This window comes from Penicillium griseofulvum (genome assembly GCF_001561935.1).
Source record: "Penicillium griseofulvum strain PG3 chromosome Unknown contig_84, whole genome shotgun sequence".
In the NCBI taxonomy this organism is placed as follows: Eukaryota; Fungi; Ascomycota; class Eurotiomycetes; order Eurotiales; family Aspergillaceae; genus Penicillium; species Penicillium griseofulvum.
In genome coordinates this window covers 558939-578869 of record NW_024467475.1, presented here as the reverse complement: position 1 = coordinate 578869, position 19931 = coordinate 558939, and the positions used below count along the sequence as shown (strand labels likewise).

Below are 19931 nucleotides of genomic sequence, written 5' to 3'. Positions count from 1 at the left end.
ATAAGCCGATAAGCACGCTGAGATGACGTGGCACGGTCTGCGATGCAAAGAGATAGACTCGTATCTCTCTTCTGATGTAGATAGAGAGAGAGAGAGAAAGAGAGAAGAGCGAAGGATGGAGATGGAGGGAGAGGGGTGTTCGAACGGATGATTTAACCGGATAGGTGGAGATGCGATGATGTCGATCGGTGATAACCGCGAACAGGACTGAGATAAGGAGGTCAACACGAATAGGTTGGTCGCAGTACTTATAGCAACCAAGACAATTGTGAAATGAGAAGAGGTATATAAAAAGATGAAGATGAAAGCAAGAAGGGGAAGGTGGGAATGAATGAGAGGGGATCCGGAAGTAGTCACGTGTGGAAAGTGTCGGTCCAGTGAGAAGCCGCACTGACCTCACGAGCAGTCAAACCATGGAATGAGAAGTCACAGTCCAACTCGTTCCAAATTGCGTGAAATATCTTCTGAATCCTGAATTGTAAATTCTCAATTAGTATTGGTGAAGAACTCCTATGTACGCCCGAAAAGACACAATATGTTACATGATCTTGGTGACCACATCTTCCTCAACCTGGGGAATAATTAGCCCGGCTGAAACTTGGCCTTGGCTTGGAAAAAGGGGGTCCAAATATAGCTTTCCAATGACCTATAATGGAAAAAGAAATTCATGACTCACCTCCATATCTTCCAAACTGTCCTGTTGACTGATACAGCGAAGAACATTCTTCTTGCTGGTCTCCTGCATTTCCCCCGCAATCAATAACTCATCGAGAATAAAGTATGCTTTTTGGAAGTTGAAGATGATGTCCAGTTCGCAGACATTGCCGTAGTATTTGTCCATCTGCTCGACGTAGCGGTGCACAACCTCGAGGGTGATCAGCTCATTATCGGTCGAGGAACAGCCAGCGATGAAGAAGAGAGAAGCGTAGCGACGGTAGACGACTTTCGAGTCTAGAGGTGTAAGAGTCTGTTAGTCCAATTCCATCTCGGCGACAGGGGGTGCGGGGATAGAAAGCCACCTTTGTATTCCAGGAAATTGCACATCCGCGTCCGGCGGGACAGCACTAGTTGAGTGACATCTTTGATGATCTTGGCCTTCTCCTTGGGAGAGAGGGTGGTGAACCACTTGGCGAGGCGCTAAAGAAACGTTGTCAGTTGAGCTTCGGACAGGTGTTACGTAGTTGGGAGGCATACCACTTTGCCCTGTCGGGATAGTAGGATCAGGTAGCTGATCAGTCAGTAATTGCAAAGAACCCCGGGGTAATCATAGGACAATCTTACTTGACAGGCATATTGATAGAGATGTGAAAGGGATGGAGAAAAGTGTCAGGGCGGAAGCTCTGGAGAAATTCTTTGGGGTGGAGCAGAGGGGAGTTTTGCCCCGCTAAGCCTTTAGCTTATAACAATGTAAACGTGGAGATCTGATATGGAGTTGAGAATCTTGTTTCTGTTAAAAGTTCCCAATATTCCTGTGTTTTGCGCACGGGGACTTGAATGACTCAACCGTCGCCTCTACGGTATGACGGAGTACCGGCAGCTCTCTATATGCATAGAGGAAATTTTTTAAAAGTTACCAGAGCCTCATATACAGATTTAGAACTCTGCAATAAAAATAGGATAATTTCAGAGGCCTTGTTTTTTATTTTCCCTTGAATTATCGACGTGTATGATTTCACATAATGCTCTGAAGACATATACGAGTGAAGAATCTGAGATTTCACTTTTCAGGGTTCCATGCTCCAGCTCAAAGCAATGTCAATTGCTTAAAACGATATAATGGTTTGTTCTGACAGGCTGGTGATCTATAAAAACCTAAGTTGTATGGTGGAACATAACCGGGGTTACTCTCTTTTGGACTTGCCCTCAAGCCGAATAGATAGCCATAAGACTTTGTGGAAAGTGAATCAAAGAGACATCAAGCAGTAGCATAATGTGCTATGAATCGTAATAATTAAAATAGTCAACGCCAGGTGAAAACCGAAGGCGACTGACCAAAACAAATATTATTAATGGAATAAGTAATACCACATAAAGTATCAGAGTATCTCTCTCATACTCAAAACAGAGTCAGAAAGAGGCAGCGTTTCCATCGAATCGTGGCAGACATGAAACGAAGACATCACCCAAGAGCGAGCTCCAAGCTCGTAGATCGTACAAACATCTCAACCGTATACTGACATCACCCCCTCAACGCCATTTGACCAAAACCAGAATTAGAATCATAACTGTAACCATGATCCAATAGTATCCCAAATTACCAGGTAGTACATAACCGCGATAGAGAGCGATAACAACCAAGCTCAAAGCTCAGTCTACACTATGCACCTGTCTTCCCTAGCAGAGGCGCATTTAAACCTGGGCCATGTTGGGGGCCCGGCGGCTGCCAGTACGGCTGCTGCGCACGTTGGTGGAAGCAGAACGAGACATGAACACAGAGACAATGACAGATGCCATGTAGCCCGCCCAGGCGAACCAGAGGAAAGCAACAGAGGCTTGGGCTTCACGGCAGCGCTTAGACTTGTTGTTGGAGCCATTGGTGATCTCATTGCTATTGAGATATTCCTGTAAATGGGTCAGCGTCAATTTGCTCTCATGTCACACATTCACTGCGATCTTTCTAGTTCAACTCACCTGGTTGCTGCAAGAGTGACATTCCAGCTTCGCAGCGAGCGCGATGGCAGCGCAGAAGAAGAAAATGCAGTTCAGAGCGTCGAGGACGATCATGATGATCGGATGGAGGGCCCAGTCGATGTTGAATGAGGCCGGGATCAGGTAGAACAGCGTGAACATCGAGAAAACCGCTGTGTAGATCGAGTAGTTTACGGTCCCAGGGTTCCCGGCGAAGGCTTCAGCAATCATGTTACCGATAAGAGCCATAACGAGCAGGGTCCAAAGGAACTGCAAGTATAGTTAGTACTAAGCGACTCATAGCTTTCACCATTGCAAACATACCTCCCAGGCTCTAAGACCCAGCTGCACACCTCTAAGGCCCATTTTTGTAGATTTAGATTAGATCGTGACTAGATTAGGACGGAGTAGGGGTATAGGTTGCGATGAAAGAATAGTTTCAACATATAAAAAAAAAGCTACGGGAAAAAAGACGAGGTTATAAATCGGATGCTCCGGAGGTTGGTGATGACAGAAGCAAAGATCCCCAAAAGCTAAAAGTCGGCTCTACGTCATGCATCCGGGAATGAGCGGCCTTAATTGGACTTGGATGTAACAACTTGGATGTTCGAGACGAAAAATGAACGTTGCACTTGATCAATGATGAGTTATTGACTGAGTTTTTCTTCTTTTTCCTTGAGTCCCCGCTTTCAACATTCCGGTTTCCAAGATTCTTCTGAAATGGACATTCCATTGAATCTTGATGTCTATCATTTCCCATTTTTACCCTCGAAGCTTTAGTGTAAGCTTTGGATGTAGACCTGAAGAATTTGTAATGATATATATACCTGTTTAAATCTCAAAGGATCTCTAGAAAATAAAAATATATTATTCTGAGATGATAGATAACCCTCGATTTTGCGCTATTAGCACACTATAACCGACTGAGCTATGGAACCCATACTGGATGATTTAATTTGCGGATATTCGCCTCATACTTCAAATCTGTATCCTGGATTGAATTTCTAAGGGCCTTTTCATTTGGAATGATATGAACTTGCTTGCATGGATAGAAATAAATTCAATTGTAACTATGCTAGATCAGCACCGTTTAGCTCAACCATTGACTAGTTCTCCTTAAAGGAACTCTGCACAGATCCATATCTAGTGAGGTCAGTATTTTATATATTCCAAATCCAACTCATATACAACTCACCCTTGAGGGCACTGGCTACCCAATGCAAAACTACCACTGCGCATGTAACAGATCTTGGCCTTTTGGCACTTGGCTGTAGTACACTTGGGGCTCTTGACGCTCTGTTTCCCCTGATAAGTGTTATACAGACTAACGAGTTCCACGTCATTCTCCATGGCCTCAGTAACCCGGTGCCAGAAGGTCGCGTTCAACGGTGCATCCTCATCCCACCCAGCTGCCAGTCCATATGCATCGCGGGTGGAATATTCGATCTCAAATGTCGGACCTGTGTGCTTGAGAGTGGGGTAGTCCGACACATTGCTGTAGAAGGTGTATGCTTCGTAAATATTGAAGTCACCCGTATCCACCTCATACATACGGAAGCCACTGTTCAGGTTTGTCAGAGGGGTTATGCTGGGCATGATCCAACCGGTGGTAAGGGCGTTATCTGCATTCTGCACAGTTCCGTTGTTGGCATAGTAAACCATGAACTCATCCTCATGGGTGTGTCCGAAGAAGATGTTAGCAATGACGTGGGGCGAATAGCGGTCCACGATCTGGTAGAATAAATCGGTCGGGTTTGGGAGGGTATTGCTCCCATCCCAGCCACTGAGGACATGGCCGACTATCCAGACACGCTCACCGGCATCCTCGGCCTTTTGCAATTCTTCGATCATCCAGGAGAACGTCCCAGAGTTATCGGGATCAGTGGTGTTGATGAAATTCAAAAAGTTCTGCGGGTACCAAAAGTCTACTAGAGTCAGTGAAAAATCCCCAAATGTGTTGGTGACAACATACCAGTGTTGAATGCAATGATGCGCAGTCCGTAGTGTGTCTTGATCGAGTAACCACCATAATGCGTTCTCGCTTCATCGGCGGTCTTCCGACTAATCCACCCTTCATGCTGCCACAGTCCAGCCAAGTGCTCATAATTCCAGCTTTGCTGTTCCCTCAAGCGCCCCGGGAGGTTACGAGCAGAATCGATGTTTGCGGGACTGGTGTCATGATTTCCAAGCGCCGCAAAGATAGGACCGGAGAGATAGTGTTTGAACATGCCATAAATGCTGCTCTCCGTATACTGAGTTAACGCCTTAGATATCTGGGATGCCGGATCATGCGATACCAGGTCACCCGTATAGAGTGTCCATGCAAAGTGCTCGTCGTGTTTTCCTTTTCCTGTTCCAGTGAGAGGGCCAACAGCTTGCAAAGCAGTGAGACCCAAGTCATATGGGGTATCGCACCGGAAAGAGCCATACGCGGAGGCAGGAACCAGTGGCTTGTCTTCGGAGAGGTCGTTGGAGTTGTCACTCCGACAGCAGAGGCTAGACGTGCAGTTTGCTTCGGAACTGACGGCATACCGGGCATCAAGATGGAAGTCTGACAGATGCAGTACCTTGACCCGCTCTCCACTTGCTTTGGGGACCTGGGCATCCGCAGGTTTGGGCTCGGGGAAAAGCTTGGTTGTGTCAAGCAGGTTGGTCTTTGGTGCGCTGCAATAGCTGCCGAGAGAATGGCAGATGTATTGACCATCCAGTCCTTCGACATCAGCATATGCCAGCACCTGAGTCCAGGTAGCGCCGAAGGTGTTTGTGGCATAGTCTTGCTCGCACGTCTCATCAGCATGGAAGCGAAAGGTCTTGCACAGGCCGATCATGGCACTAGGAACGAAAGCTGGGCCGTGCAACGCTGCAGGCTTCGCTGCGGCTAGGGCATTCTTGCATCTGGTACAGTCGTCTTCAGTGCTATTTGACTTAAGGATGTTGGTCACATTGGATACTACTTCCTGAACCAGCTTATACCTCTTTTTGGCAGGCATATGAGTTCGCGGCACAGGGAAGGAGACCTCATCCTGATTGTCAGGAATATTGTCAGGATCAGTCAATTCGTAAGGGAAGGTGAGATCCAACACCGGGTCATAGATGATCGGCTGGGGTTGGCTGGTTGGCTGGGCAGGGGAAAGGTAGTAGGATCTGCCAGTAACATTAGCATATTTATGTACCTAGACCACCGGAATGCCAACAGCAATCATACGAGAATGCAGAGGTCGGAAACCCGACAGCAGCCACGTAGGATGAGTTGCCTGGGAGCGAGGCAGCAAAGGCAAGATTCAAGATGAGGTTTGTAGTCCCCAGGAGGACAAGGAGGGCTTGCATCTTGAATATACCAGAGAGCCCCATTGGTGTAGGTAAATGAGATAAACTAGATGAGAATGATGTGAAGAGGAAGAAGGAAGGAAAGAGCAAAAACAGTGAAGGTTTAAAGACTTGATGCAGGTACGATGCCGTGGGAAAGAAGGTATATCTGAGTGTGAGACCCAAGACACACCATGGGTGCGTAGTCGTTCTGGCGCGACACCTTTTAGAGACAGAGATCAAGCGCGATAAATTGAAGATATGGTTACTTTACTTTGAATATATCACCCTCCGAGTATATGGCCACTTCGAGTACCTACATGTTCATGCCATTTAGATCGTCAAATATATCCGTCACCTTGTAAAGCTATATTCATATAGTGCTAGTGGGTTAAATTTGAAATATCCTCATCTTCACCCCGACTGAGAATCTATAGGAAGCGTTATAATAGGTCTTGGAACGACTAAGGAGGTTAGAACTCTACGTGAAACTATGAAAATACTCCTTCTACTAGAAGGAAGTTAAGTTCCTAGGATTTATTATAGATGGCGAGAGAAACCGATACTCTGTAGTAAATACCTAATAGAGTGCTCTCTAATCACGTCTACGCATTTTTATAAAGAAACTAAACGATAGGCAAGTGTATATTTCTCACATCTTTTGACTGTTAGAGTATATAGGAAGATCGAACCCTAATCTAGAACCGGATTGTAGGCTAAAAGCTCGAGGAAATACGCTTAATATTTATAGGGATAAACAAGCTCGACGTAAACGAGTAAGATCTCAAAAGAACATGACTTAGAATTCACATTCGGAATTAATCAGGGAAACCCCGGGTCAGGTGCATCTGGTACTAGTGTAGCGCGCATCAGCTCCAAATTAGATGAGTCTGAATGGGGAGAACTGCGACAAACTAAATATTCCATTCGACGTTGGAGACACTACACTAGTAGTAAAGTGATGTTGACAACGCATTGTAGAACAACCATTGATTTTGAGCCCCATTTGCCGTGGTGTCTAGCATATCTCATTCAATGATTATCTTCTGATACATCAAAAACAAACATTGAAAGTATCACAATTCAAAATTCCACAAGCCTAGTAAAATGCCCATTTAATTAGCCCGAGAAGGCTTAAATTTCAACACTGTTGTGGAACTATATGTATGAGGACCACGCGGCTGAGGCATGATGAGAAACTGTATAAAATACGCTATGCAGAGCGCGTGATGGAGGGAAACGAGTCAACTTTCAGACGGAAGATTCCTGGTGTATCCTGGCGAGAGCGGTAATACTGCGTCAGGCTGGAAGATCTCCGGAGGCGGGGCGATTTGTTCTTGTGTAGGACACCACGCCGAACGTCCCCAATTAGCATCGGGAGAAGGTAGAGAATGCACACAAGGTGATTGATGAGCCGTATCCGAGTAAGACCCCGCGAAGTGTCGTGGGCTTGCGAAGCTTCGGAGCCAAACGGGCCGCGTGCTGTTGATGGGCAGGTTGGGAAATTCCAAAACAAGTTGAAATGAGTTGGTCCGCTTTGTGAATGCCGAAGGCGACAGACTGGATTCGGCGGTGACGAAGAGTAAGTCGGTGGATTCCAATGGGTGGGCGACAAGTACCAAATTCATTGCCATGTCGCTGTGCAGAATATATATTGGCGACATTTCTTCGTGGGCATTGAATTAAACAACTTTGTACTTGTTCGTCTGGAACTTGCCAAGTATTGAAGGTGGCAAGGATGGCGCCGTGGGCACGGAGCAAAAGACTGACACGCTGATGTGTCGTTTTAACCCAGTGAAGTGAACTTGTATCAAAGAGAACTGGTACCCTGTGATCTTGCTCGGACTCGTATGTCCTCGCGATGGAATGTCGTCAAGGCCTGGCATGCGTAGACGAAAACTGCAAGTTAAGTACCGAGAAGCGCCAGAGGCCAAAGAGCGTTGTATCGGACCCACCGCCCAGAGAGATAGTAAAGAGAAAAAAAAACCCCGAGGACGATCCGAAGACCGACCTCTACAGCCCAATTTAGTCGTGAGAGCCCTTGGAAGATCCACTAGAAGGAGCCTGCACACAGACAAGTTCAACCATGATATCATCTGGGCTATTCGGTGGTGCACTATTATAAGAAGGGGCGCGACTGATGATGCCAACTGCCACCTGGGAAGCTTGGTTGTGGGCGTTCATATTATCAAGGTACCAGACCTGCCAAGGCCAAGCGCCCGAGCCAGGTGGCATGATGGTGACGTTCTTATCGGGGACGACTCGTTCTCTGGCGAAATCTAGAAAGGTCAGAAGACAAGGCTAGGAAGGAAGAATAATTGACATACCTTGGACTGGAATAGACGCGACGTCAAGAGTGGGTGGCGGGCACCCAGGCAACGACGGCGGCTTCATCAACATCTTGTTGAGAACGGCCTCGAGAGGCTTGGAATAGTACTCGCCCGACACAGCAAGGCGATACATGCCATTCTGCAGGGCACTCTTAAGATCACGAGAACAATCATCCCCCCAAATCCCATCGCATCCATTATTCGCCCCGGAAGGGGTACCGGTCAAATTGCCAATCCTGAGGCCGATTTCCGAGGTGCGATTCGAGTCAACAGCATTTATATTGATATTTTTATTTTGATACCCCAGCCAAAACGCCGTCTTGGTCATGGGCCCTTCACCCTTGCCAGAGGAACTGGCATCGAAGCCATAGTAGAGCGTAACGGGGTCCGGGAAGAGAGGGTGGAGATCGAAACGAATTGCAGTCTGAGCGAGCGAGTCGATGCATCCGTTATTCCAGAAAGAGCAGAACTGAGCTGATACAGTTTGTAGCAATACCAACAGGGTTAGGGACCTGAGACTCATGATGAAAGCCATGTCCAGGGGAGTGTTATGTATTATCCAGAGTGACCGCGGAGGCCCTCAGAGTCAGGATGATCGAGAACAGATGTAGTGCAAGTTCATTACGGGGGGGGGAAAGGAGGTAATAAAAAAAAGGGTGGGAGATTAACTGATAAAAAGGCTGTTGAAAGCCACAGCCAAAGCCAGAAAAGCCAGGAAACAATGTCCCCGCAATACTAGGGTCTTTTGAAGAGAATGAGGTTAGTCTTAAAACCAAATGTGTTAGGGAAAACGACTGGAGCTTCCGGGATAACCTTGGAAAAGGAACAAAAAAATGCCGAGTTATTGCCAAGGGACATTACAATACACGTATTTTTTAAATTCAAATAGTTTCTCCGAGCATTCCTCTTTATGTACGGAGTACATATGTAAAATAAAAAAAAGGTGTTTGTAAACTCGGGTACCTGCTGGGTACCTGTATGGTACTTGATACAATGGTAGTCGACATAGGAAAGAGATAAGTCACTTTCAGGTACCCCCCCCTTGATTGGAATATTATTTTCCTAAATAGAATGCTCCGTCAACCCTAAAAAGGAAAGTATTGGCGACGATCAATCAAAAGGGTAAGGCAGGGACCAGCCACTTATATTCATTTCATTTTGGTACATTGGTATGATAGTATATCCTTTCTCCTTTCAGAGTGAAGGGTCAGATCTCCCCTCAGATCATAGATTTGCATGACCTCATCATTCCTGCTACATTCTGGGGATACAAAATTACCAATAATAGTCTGTGCGATACTATATCCTTGCCTATCCGATAGGTTTTAATGCGATAGCTGCTCTGACGTAAGAAAAAATCAATTATTTAAATCTAACTGCGTCATTTGGGTCTGAGACACTTTTTGATGTTGACATCTCGGGTTCGCCTGTTTTCAGCCAAGGCCTTGGCTTATTCGGCTGCTCGTTAGCGTGTAATTATGTGTATCCGAGAATCCACTCTAGTTTCATTACATACAATCTATACTCTGAAAGGAATCCTAGGCTAGGTTGGTATATAAATACACCTGGGCACCTGTGTACACGTCCTTGTGATCTTCTCGAGAATTCAATGTAAAAGTTGTGATTTCGGATTTCGAGGTAATTGAAATAACGAGACAACCTAGTGTTTTTCACCAGTATTGAATCCAAGAATGGGAACCAAGAAGTAACTGTGGGCCAATATTGGGGAGTTCAAACAAATGCTATTTCCGAATGCCTCGGTTCTGTAGTACAACTTGCAATTCATTGATCAAGGAAGCCAGTCTGCAGAATTTGTCCCTCTCACACGTAAGGCTGTCATCGACCATGGAGTTGATCACCCGCAGTGTGTGGGTCATTCATTTGCAGACGAAGCCGAGCATCGACCACTTTGTCGAGGGACCTTACTAGAGACAAGAGATAATGTTTTTGAGTGTCAACAGTGTAGAATTCCCGGCGTTGGTTCCGGTGGTGCCTTAACGGTTCAGATGATATGCATGGCATTAGTGCATCGTTCACATGTGAATCGACTGTTGTCGGGAAAGGCACCGTTAAATTCCAGTCAAACATGAGGGACAATGGCTCGTGTTTTCATAATTAGAATTGCTCGAGCTTGACGGGAGCCATTTACGAAGTTCTCCGAGTCGGGGATCGGGGTAGACCAGACAGTCATCTCCAACCGGACGTCCACAAATATGTGCAGCTTATTGGTGGTGGTTCGCAGGTTGTTAGATGCGTGCAGCGAGATGGAGAAAGCCAAGTCGTCGAAGGAGAGGCGGGCCGTTCTTTGTGGCCATATGGTGGTGTTGATGGTTTCCATTTTGTCTCTCGGCCTGCTAATCTCCATGCTAAAACAAACTGAAGGTAAACCCAAAGGGGTTGAAACCTTAATAATGTTCTGTGTTAGGAGCGGGAAAGCTAGTGGTATCAGGGAACGTAGACATACTTCAACGCTCGTTCTGGCTTCTGGCTGATATCAGGAACCGAAGCGGGTCAAAGTCATGCTGTTGGACTCGTTACCATACGATGCGCCCAGCGAAAGATGATATCGTCGACGTGTCAGAGATGACCATAAGACTTGATGGTATACCCGACGGCCAGTAAGCTGCGCCTGAAGCACCTTGGTTGAAGAGGAAGCGGTTTGGTCCAGCTCCATAGAATATAGACCAGACGGACATGCACCAGTGGTGATGGAACACAACCCCAAAAAGCGGACCAGAAGACAAGGACAAAAAATTGATGCATATTGTACAATGAACCTTCAAATGAGCGTTAAACATGCCCCTTAACATACATATACATCCCAGAGGCATTGCCTCATGCAAAGTGATAGACCTATACAATTTCGAATATCAACAACCAAAAAAAGATTTGTGGGAGAGTTTCGATCGTACCCCCACGCCAGAACTCCACGCTTGAAATCAGAATGCAATGATGGGTGGATCACCCAAGCACAAAAACAAGAAAGCGCAAAATAAAGATTGATGTCAATCACGACTTGTCGTTTTCAATAGAACGGTCCTTGCCCTGCAGCCAAACGCGCTTCCACGGACCGTCAGGTCCGAAAGCCGCTTCTCGGTCTTGGCGCATGCCTTCTAGGACACCGACAACACCACCACTGCGCAGGCGCTCAAGGACAATGTTCATGCCCTGCTTGCTCTTCAACACGGCCTCCTTGGTTCGACTCACACCGATGAGCTCAATGGTCCGCTGAATGCCGGCAGTAGAAAGGGACGAGAAGAATCCTTTACGAGGCTCTTCCTCTTCGTGGTCACCGATGTCCTGCTTCTTCTTCCCAAGCAGCTTTCCTTGCCCAATTCGGGACCGGAAGGTAACCGTAGTCTTGACACTAGTCTGTTCGGAATTTTTGTCGACGGCTAGACCATCGAGAGCTAGGCGGTTTCCCTCGGATGGGAGCCGTTTATAGCATTGCTTTTCAACCACGCTCAGGATGCCGGTCCACTCCATGTTGCGGGACTCAGTCTCCATCCACCCCTCCTTGGCATCAACAATGGTCTTTTCAAGGATATAGCTCTGACCGGAGCTGTCTGAGCCTCCCATGCCTTTTGGTAGGAGCTTTAGGATTCCAGATGGGATCTTGGACTTCTTGAGGTGTAGCCGGATGGTGTGAAGACGCTCAGTCTCGGGGTCGACGTATCTGTCGATGACATCGGTTGTGAGGACATGGCGAGAATAAGGGTTGGGGTAGCGGAGGAAATAGGCGAGGGAGACGGCAGGGAAGGAGTAATCGTAGGTGAAATTGTTTTCAAAAAACTTCATGATGGCATTCGGTTATTCATGTAGATTGATTATTGGGAAACGGAAAGAGCAAGGAGTCGTCTGATCCAGTGTACTTTTTGCGAAGGCGAGTGAAAGGTAGAAGTGGGGCCTGAAGGGGATGAATAGTTGTTCCGAGGGAAACCAGTTGCGGAAGATCACATGTTTCTCACGTGGTCAGAGGATTAGGCCTATCATTGGCTTGCAATACTTGATGATGTGTATAATTCCACTTTTCTATGTTTTCCTAAAGTTATATCATAGGATGATTAACTCTCTCAGCGTAAAGAAAACAAGGGAACTTTCTCTATTGATATTGATCCCCTAAACTGTGATATAAGAAATTCATGCTTTAGAACAGATTCTGTGTGCAGAATTTCCATGTTTGCTATGTACTTGCTACAGTACATTTGCACATATTGCAGTGAAAAAATAATGAAAATGATGCTTAATATCTGAAGTCCTTATTAGGAGAAATATAATTGGAACGATTGAGAATGGCATGCTATCACGACTTTTGCTATTAGTGGCCTGGCTTTAAAGGCAAACGAGACATCATCACTTCCTATTCTGGTAAGTAAATAAAATTCATAAAAAAAACACAAAAAATACCCACCTCCCTTTCTTCTCCCGCTCCTCCTCCCCCACAACTCAATTTCTTCCTCTCTCCTCCTCTCATTTACCTCCTAAGCAAGCCGATCTGTATCCACACACCTTGCAAGATCCCCACTAGCCTTTATACAGCAAGCCAACCGTCATCTTTCCCCTTCACAGTAAACATATCCTCCATCAGGGATATCAACGCTGCCACACTCTTCTACGTCTCATAAGAAGAAAATGCCACTCTCATCTGGTTGCGGTGTGTGCGGCAAGAAAGATGAAATTCTTCGCTGCACTGGCTGACGAGTGATGATGTACTGCGGTAAAGAACATCAGACTGCTCACCGCCAAGAGCATAAGTCGGCTTGCAGCGCCATCAGAAGATGCCGTGTTGCTGTAGAGAAGAAAGAACAGACCTTACGGGCTGATCCAGATGATATCTTCACCCACGGCGTCGGACACTTCTGGAAGATCCATGAGACACGCCCTTACATGTAAGCCCGTGTCGTCCTGTCTAATACGATGACCATGATCAAGCATGTTGAATCAGTTCAAGCACAGCTCGACATCCTGATGGAAAACCTGCGGCTCTGTCGAGGCGACAACTTGGGCTCACGAGAGGTCATCCCTGGCCTGATGATTCGTCTCCACCAGGACCAGGAGTGTTACGATTTTCTGAAGTGGTGGGCTACGACCGGCCAGAAAGACGACTATGATTGGGGTGATGATACACTGCCGTACCTTGACATCGAGAATGCCAATCCCCTTGAGCCAGTCAATGTTTCTGTGACCCTAGTCAAGGTCAAAGTGCTTCAAGTGCTACTCACAAGCATGAGATATCCTAATGGAAGTGCTGCCCACCTGCTAGGACTCGGGCTCAAACCGTCGACTATAGCCAAAAACCCCAATATTGCCAACTGTGACGATAAGCAGCTCAAACCAAAGGCCCAAATCGCGCTTTGTACGAGGCCGTCCACAAATTGAATCCCCACTTCTGGCCCGCCCTTTTGAACCCAGGTGAGCACTTGCAGGCCAAACACATGATGTATTCAATTGGGAGCGTGCAACACATGCAAGCGACCTTGAATTTGACCTATGAAGCATGGCACGAGGCGCTCGGGGCCGTTGGTGTTATTGAGATGGCTATCGAGGGTGATCTTTGATGAAGGTCGCCACTGACGAGAGATATTTTGACGGTTTAATGAGTGCGAGACTTGGAGAGAGTGGTTTTCGGGCATTATGTTTTCAAGTTTGATCACCTAGGATCGTCTACGTAACAAATACAGTGATGTACTTACTACTCAGAATAATCGCTTTAACGATGACAGCTGGGGCTATCCGCTATTCAATAAGAATCAAAGAACATGATTATCGGAGAGATTTAGCAAACAGGACATGAAAATTGGTAGAACAGGTAGCACTTTCTGGTCATTTTAAGTAGTCATGCTGGTTTTTTTGGTAAAGAGATCCCCTGCTTATTTATACCTAAGCAAGAATAATCGGCCAGGACTTCAATATTGGCTCACAATGATACATATTAAGGATGCTATGCTTAATATAACATGGTCTTTTTTACCTGCCCTTTGTGGACGTCTTGGTGTTTTAGTAAGGATGAAAATAATTGGCTACAAAATGCCTTTTTTTTTTTTTTTTTTTTTTAATTTGCAACCAACTTGAATTTTGGAGGTTTGTGACCTTTTAACCAACAGAACAATACAAGATTAACCATAAACAAACTTGGAAGCGCCATGGCCCCGGGGGTAATCCCACCGTGGGCGGGTAAGTCCCGTGCTCTCTGGAATCTGGATCTATGATGTACCCCTCACCAGAGCATTTACGTTTCCTCGTAACCCACCATGGGAATGAAAGCTCGCTGCCAATGTGGCAAAATTCAATTTATGACACCGACAGATAAACCACTGAAACTTTGGATCTGTCACTGTACTGAATGCCAGCACCAAAGCTCGTCTGCGTTTGGCATCACCGCAACATTTCCGTACTTCGAGCTCCCTGAGTCTGTCTCCGGAATGGTCAGCAGCTATACTCGCGTCACCCTCAAAGGGCGCAATATGGAGTGCCTTTTCTGTAAGGACTGTGGCGCACGACTTCTCCATCGCTTCCGGGATGCTGTGCCTGCACCTGGTGAACAGCCCCATTTTTCTGCAATTACCAATGTGAAAGGTGGTTGCTTGGAGGATTTAAACAAAGAGATGTTGCGAACTGCAGTTCATATATGGTGCCAGGAGGCAATTATTGATATTCCTGAAGGCGTGGAGAAGTGGGATCAGGCACCGCCTCAGCCGAATCCCTTGGTTACCTAGTTCTTTTGTATCCTGAAAGAGATGTACCCAAATTGATTCACTTCAGTTGTTTATTTCCAAGACGTTACGGAAACGTATGTATGTCGTAAAATATTAACACCCTCTAGGAGAAAAATATGCCCATGATTATACAACTGGGTGCAAACAGCCACTCAAAATCATGTAGCCTATCCAACGACAGAAGTCCAGCCATTATCAATAGCGATAGTCGCACCGTTGATCTGAGCGGCGCCCTTTCCATATGTCATGTTCACACAGAAGCCAGCAACCTCATTCACGTCGACGTGGGGAGCTTGAATCGCCTCGAGGACAGATGTCAGCTTCTGATAACCCTCCATATGCATCCCACTCTTAAACGCATCAACAATGTTAGTTTCCATGCCACCCATCATCAAGGCATTGCATTTGATGCCCTTGTTGCCATAGTAAGCGGCAGTGTTCTTAGTCAATCCGACTAGACCGTGCTTGCTGGCCGTATAGGCAGCACCTAAAAGAATTAGTCAATCTCAGATCTAGTAATAAATTTCCCTTTTCTGGAGGAACATACCACTAGCCCACCCAGCCTTTCCGGCAACAGAAACAATATTAATAATGCGCCCATCGGGCTTCGGCTGCGCTAGCATGTTGCGAACAGCCAATTTACTCATCAGAGCGGGGGCAGTGAGGTTAATCGCCATGACACGAGCCCAAAGTTCCATGTCCAGATCGCCGATTGGGTCGAAGTGGTCCATGATACCAGCGTTGTTGATGAGGACATCAATCTTGCCGAATTCGCCAATCAGGGTTTCAAACAGGCTCTCCACTTCGTTGGTCTTGGTGATATCAGTCTTAATGGCCTTTAGAGGCCCCTTGGATGATAGTTCGGCCGAGGTCGCCTGCAGACGTTCCTCATTGACATCGCAGATCACGACGTTGGCGCCGGCTTCTAGGAATTGGGTGGCAATTGCTTTGCCTAAGCCGCCGGCACCGCCAGTGACAAGGCATGTCTTTCCCGCAAGGATTTGCTCAGGCATCGTGGGTGATGAATATGATATAGATAGGAGTAATGGTGTGTGAGGGAGTTTCGGCAGTGTCAATTGAAACCGAAATTGGAAGTCCTTTAAGTATTCTCTATTTTGGCAACGGAAGACCGTATACCCGGTTTCCGTTCATCTTGGACACGGTGGTGTCCGCTTTGGCCTGACCAAATCGGCTCAGGGGCCACATTTTCTGGGGTACATCCGGTCTTGAAGGCATCGGACCACTCATCTCGGTTGGCCTTGCCGAGTCGTAATGTTGATACCAAGGGATACAGGCCTTCATATGGGTCCGGACAGGGGTGATATGCAGGCTGTACATTTGTTCTGGAAATATAGAGGATTAAGGCTAATCGAGAAACTTGGACGACTTCTATAATATGTTGAGATTCAACCTTGGAAGTGTGATTCAAAATTTAAGCTTCTTTCTGTCTGGCCTATAAAGTGACATGTAATACACATCCCGAGGTCCGGGTAACGGGTGACACATTGAATTTATGCAGGGTCCAAAATATCACGTGAATTTAATACACGGAAGAGTGTCTATCCGAGAGCCCTGAGCCCTGATTTCCTGTTTAGTACATATATCCTTTGAATCCATACATCTACCTACATAAAGAGTACTTCGTATGTAGTACTCTTACATACAATGTCACCGAGAGCTGATTCAGGATACAGTGTTAATAAAGCTTACTCTCATGTCGAATTACGTCGCACCATCCCTCTAGCCCGTTCTGCTTGTTAGATTACGCCTCTGGATGGTGGAGTCTCGGTCTCTGTGAGAATACTAGACTGTGAGAGTTATGGTCTTCTGATCATTACCGACATCGCATAGTACTTGTAGACTATCATGGAAAATGGGCACTGGCTTTTGGTCATTTTCTATGTTCGGTGCAGCTAGGGCTACGCTGATTCGTTAGGATATACTAGATTTTGAAAGTAATCATTCATAATTGAAGTATCATAGTCTCTAGATCCAGAATCCTCTTCTACTAAACTTCGTGCGGCTCCCGTGAGTGGTACAACTCCTCTAATTCCCTCTCAGTCTCGTCCAACTCCTTACACCTATTCCTGAAGGCAACTCGTTTCTGCTCATGCGCCTCGAATTCCGTCTTCACCCTCTCGTATTCTCAGTTGAAATCTTCCAATTAGGTTGCAAGAGTGTCAACCTTATTTTTAACCACCAACACCTCGTTGCTTTCCGGAGCAGCTTTTTTATCGCATTTATTCCCTTCGTCACTCAAAGAGGCACGAGGCCGTAAAAGGACTGCCTCGAGGGCCGTGAGAGTAGGGTAAGCGGTGCAGACAGGAAGGTGTGGTTCCGATGGTTTTTTGTTAACTCTAGAAGATTCTTGCCCTTTGTTAGCTTAAATGCCGTCAACATCAAGGTCGGCGGTAGGCTGTAAAAAAAAACTATAATACATGCCGCATCGTGGTTGATTATGGGGCAGGGTTCAGGGCCCCCCAGGGAACTGAATAAACTATGAGACTGAAGGCTAATTGCCTATAGTAAGCATTACGGTGTCTTGTAGGGAAGGATGTTATCATTATGTCTCCATTATGTCTTGAGCAGGCGAAGTCAATATCACATTAGTGCTCGCAGCTGAGGAGGGTGGGGATCAACAGCGTCATAGACGGAGGGTGCTTGAGCTATTTCCAGCTAGTTAAGATTTTAAGTTCTAAAGTGACAGTACAGATGTCGGGTATCATCCCCCTGGTTTCCTGGTATGTACTTTTCTTGTGATTAGTATGTGAAATGCGAACATATGTCTTAGGATACGAAGATAATGATAAGAATTACTGGCTGGGTGCTGATGCTGTTGTTACACGAACGGTGACAAACCACCACCACAACGAGCACGTACATAGGGATTGCGTATGCATTTACCGGTGGAGAGCTGTGACTCAGATGAAAATATTTCGATGCATCATTCGCAGTATGCGGGGAAGGAAACCAAAAAAGAATAATGCGCTGGTCGATTATGGGATGGGCATGAAGTTGTATTAATGGCATTACACCCATGTACTATCCATATAGGTACATGGAAGCAGCCAACTACTATCAATCCATCTATCTGGTGGATGGATTAGGAAGGCGCGTGGTATCCACCCATGAGTATAAAACGAACCCCCCCGCCACCAAAACTCTTTTTCCTCCATTCTCCATTTTACCTTCTTCACCCTTGCATGTTCTCGCTCTGACTGGACTTGACTTGAGAACTGTACATAAGTACATGTAAATTTGATGTCGAAGATACCTAGCTATCTCTCAATCTGTAGAAGGGACTAAACTAAATCCACTAGAACTACTGACAAGCAGTAGGCTGTGCAATTAGACCCATAGAGGATTATGGCTACCTTCCATTGGTACAGTAGGTGCGGACGATCTAGAAATGGCGTTTACACCCGGTTGATTTAAAAACGCTTTATATAGAGTTAAGGTCTCAGTTATATAGTTCGACGGCGAAAAAAAGGCGGAAAAGGCTTCGCGGAATGGGCTCTTCTATATATACATAACCTTTGACTTTTTGGCTTTTGAAAGCATAGAGGCGTGACGTCAAGGATGCCAAACAAATTTAACTTGTGCGCTGGCCTTTATTCCAAAGTACAAATGCGTCTGCCTTCCTATTTCAATACTTCCCCAATCCTCGAGTTCACAGATCGTCGAACTCATGCCCAATGGCCCCGCAGTTCACATGTCTGTACGAATACATCAGACTTAGGAAGTTGCACCGATTAATTGCTGATAACATTAAGATTTTGATTTGTCGCCCGCACTTTAAAAAAATCGACAAATTGACAAACCCTGTGGCAGGGGCGGGCAAAGCCAACTGGCGGTCTGGATCTACTGGATCTACGATCAACCTCCACCCCAGACATCATCAAATCAGCACTAACCCTGAACCCACAAGCCACACTAGATCGGCGCTAGGTAAAGCCCACCGTCGGTGTACATCGTACTTATTAAGGTTCGTCGAAAATGGTATGGAAGAGCTACATCAAACTAATGTTGGTGATATCAACCGGGCTGTGTCTACTTTTGATCGCGTGCAGAAATACTGTGGAACTGTGGAACTTTGTTACGAAAATCGGATCTCATTTCTAGAAATTGGGGATGCCATAGCTCGGGGGTGTTGGACCGGGAAAAGTTTATGCGGTACCCATAACATGCGGTATAGACTTAGCCAATTGGCTTTGATGATCAGGCTAGGACAATGTAGTGGGGGGATGGACTTCGGATTTAGCCTCGAGAGATTTTATGATCCTCGAAAGTTATATCAGGAGAACAACCCTCCAGGGCTGGGGCTAGACTTCATTTTTAGTATTTTCTACTATTTTTCAACTTCACTATAGCAAACCTAGATCATAACAGAGATCATGTTCGCCTGCTTTTTATTGGGCAGTGCTGTGACCTATAACCTGGTCATGCTTATTTATCGTCTTCATTTTCACAAGCTCAGTAGGTTCCCGGGACCTCGTCTTGCTGCTGCAACAGGGTTGTATGAGATTTACTTCTCTGCCTGGGGTCCTGGCATTTTTGAGTATGAGATTGAAAACATGCACCGAAAGTTTGGTATGTTGTTTAGTATGAGAAAGTTATTGAATCTGACACTTTCTAGGCCCTGTTGTTCGTATTACTCCCGATGAGGTCCATGTTCAAGAGCCGTTCGGGACTTCTAGCTATTCTGACCGCTGGGTCAAAGGTACCCATGAACTGGAAACTGGTTGTTACCACAGCATCCATAATTCCCAATACAAGAGACCCTCAATCTCCCGAGTACGATCTCTCCTCCGAATGCAAGTCAATCATATTAGCAACAGAATCAAGAAACATCAAGTGCATAGAATGTTTAACTCAAGTCGATTATTCTGGAGTGAAAAGAAAGTTCAGCCACTCGGAGAAATCGCCATTGAAGACGGAGATGTTCGTTCTT

At 46.1% G+C, this 19931-nt stretch overlaps 7 protein-coding genes across 7 annotated transcripts; 1 reads left to right on the top strand and 6 right to left on the bottom strand.

The window, feature by feature from the left end:
• Nucleotides 1–538: 538 nt before the first annotated feature.
• On the bottom strand, nucleotides 539–1292 carry PGRI_047660 (AP-1 complex subunit sigma; the record flags this gene model as incomplete). The annotated part of the gene is made up of 5 exons (XM_040792479.1): nucleotides 539–571; nucleotides 677–951; nucleotides 1020–1137; nucleotides 1195–1228; nucleotides 1282–1292. 5 exons carry the CDS (start codon nucleotides 1290–1292, stop codon nucleotides 539–541), a joined length of 471 nt encoding a protein of 156 aa, XP_040644446.1.
• Nucleotides 1293–2349: 1057 nt separating this feature from the next.
• On the bottom strand, nucleotides 2350–2994 carry PGRI_047650 (MARVEL domain-containing protein; the record flags this gene model as incomplete). The annotated part of the gene is made up of 3 exons (XM_040792478.1): nucleotides 2350–2562; nucleotides 2632–2898; nucleotides 2953–2994. The coding sequence occupies 3 exons, from the start codon at nucleotides 2992–2994 to the stop codon at nucleotides 2350–2352; spliced, it is 522 nt and encodes a 173-aa protein (XP_040644445.1).
• A 740-nt stretch (nucleotides 2995–3734) lies between these two features.
• PGRI_047640 (PPN1 endopolyphosphatase family protein) lies at nucleotides 3735–5979 on the bottom strand (the record flags this gene model as incomplete). The annotated part of the gene is made up of 4 exons (XM_040792477.1): nucleotides 3735–3771; nucleotides 3824–4553; nucleotides 4601–5772; nucleotides 5834–5979. The coding sequence occupies 4 exons, from the start codon at nucleotides 5977–5979 to the stop codon at nucleotides 3735–3737; spliced, it is 2085 nt and encodes a 694-aa protein (XP_040644444.1).
• A 1980-nt stretch (nucleotides 5980–7959) lies between these two features.
• Nucleotides 7960–8787, bottom strand: PGRI_047630 (uncharacterized protein; the record flags this gene model as incomplete). The annotated part of the gene is made up of 2 exons (XM_040792476.1): nucleotides 7960–8213; nucleotides 8262–8787. 2 exons carry the CDS (start codon nucleotides 8785–8787, stop codon nucleotides 7960–7962), a joined length of 780 nt encoding a protein of 259 aa, XP_040644443.1.
• A 2486-nt stretch (nucleotides 8788–11273) lies between these two features.
• PGRI_047620 (MSF1 domain protein) lies at nucleotides 11274–12062 on the bottom strand (the record flags this gene model as incomplete). Its single annotated transcript, XM_040792475.1, has 1 exon — nucleotides 11274–12062. One exon carries the CDS (start codon nucleotides 12060–12062, stop codon nucleotides 11274–11276), a length of 789 nt encoding a protein of 262 aa, XP_040644442.1.
• A 1119-nt stretch (nucleotides 12063–13181) lies between these two features.
• On the top strand, nucleotides 13182–13822 carry PGRI_047610 (uncharacterized protein; the record flags this gene model as incomplete). Its single annotated transcript, XM_040792474.1, has 2 exons — nucleotides 13182–13620; nucleotides 13677–13822. The coding sequence occupies 2 exons, from the start codon at nucleotides 13182–13184 to the stop codon at nucleotides 13820–13822; spliced, it is 585 nt and encodes a 194-aa protein (XP_040644441.1).
• Nucleotides 13823–15147: 1325 nt separating this feature from the next.
• PGRI_047600 (SDR family NAD(P)-dependent oxidoreductase) lies at nucleotides 15148–15993 on the bottom strand (the record flags this gene model as incomplete). Its single annotated transcript, XM_040792473.1, has 2 exons — nucleotides 15148–15467; nucleotides 15528–15993. The coding sequence occupies 2 exons, from the start codon at nucleotides 15991–15993 to the stop codon at nucleotides 15148–15150; spliced, it is 786 nt and encodes a 261-aa protein (XP_040644440.1).
• Nucleotides 15994–19931: the final 3938 nt, after the last annotated feature.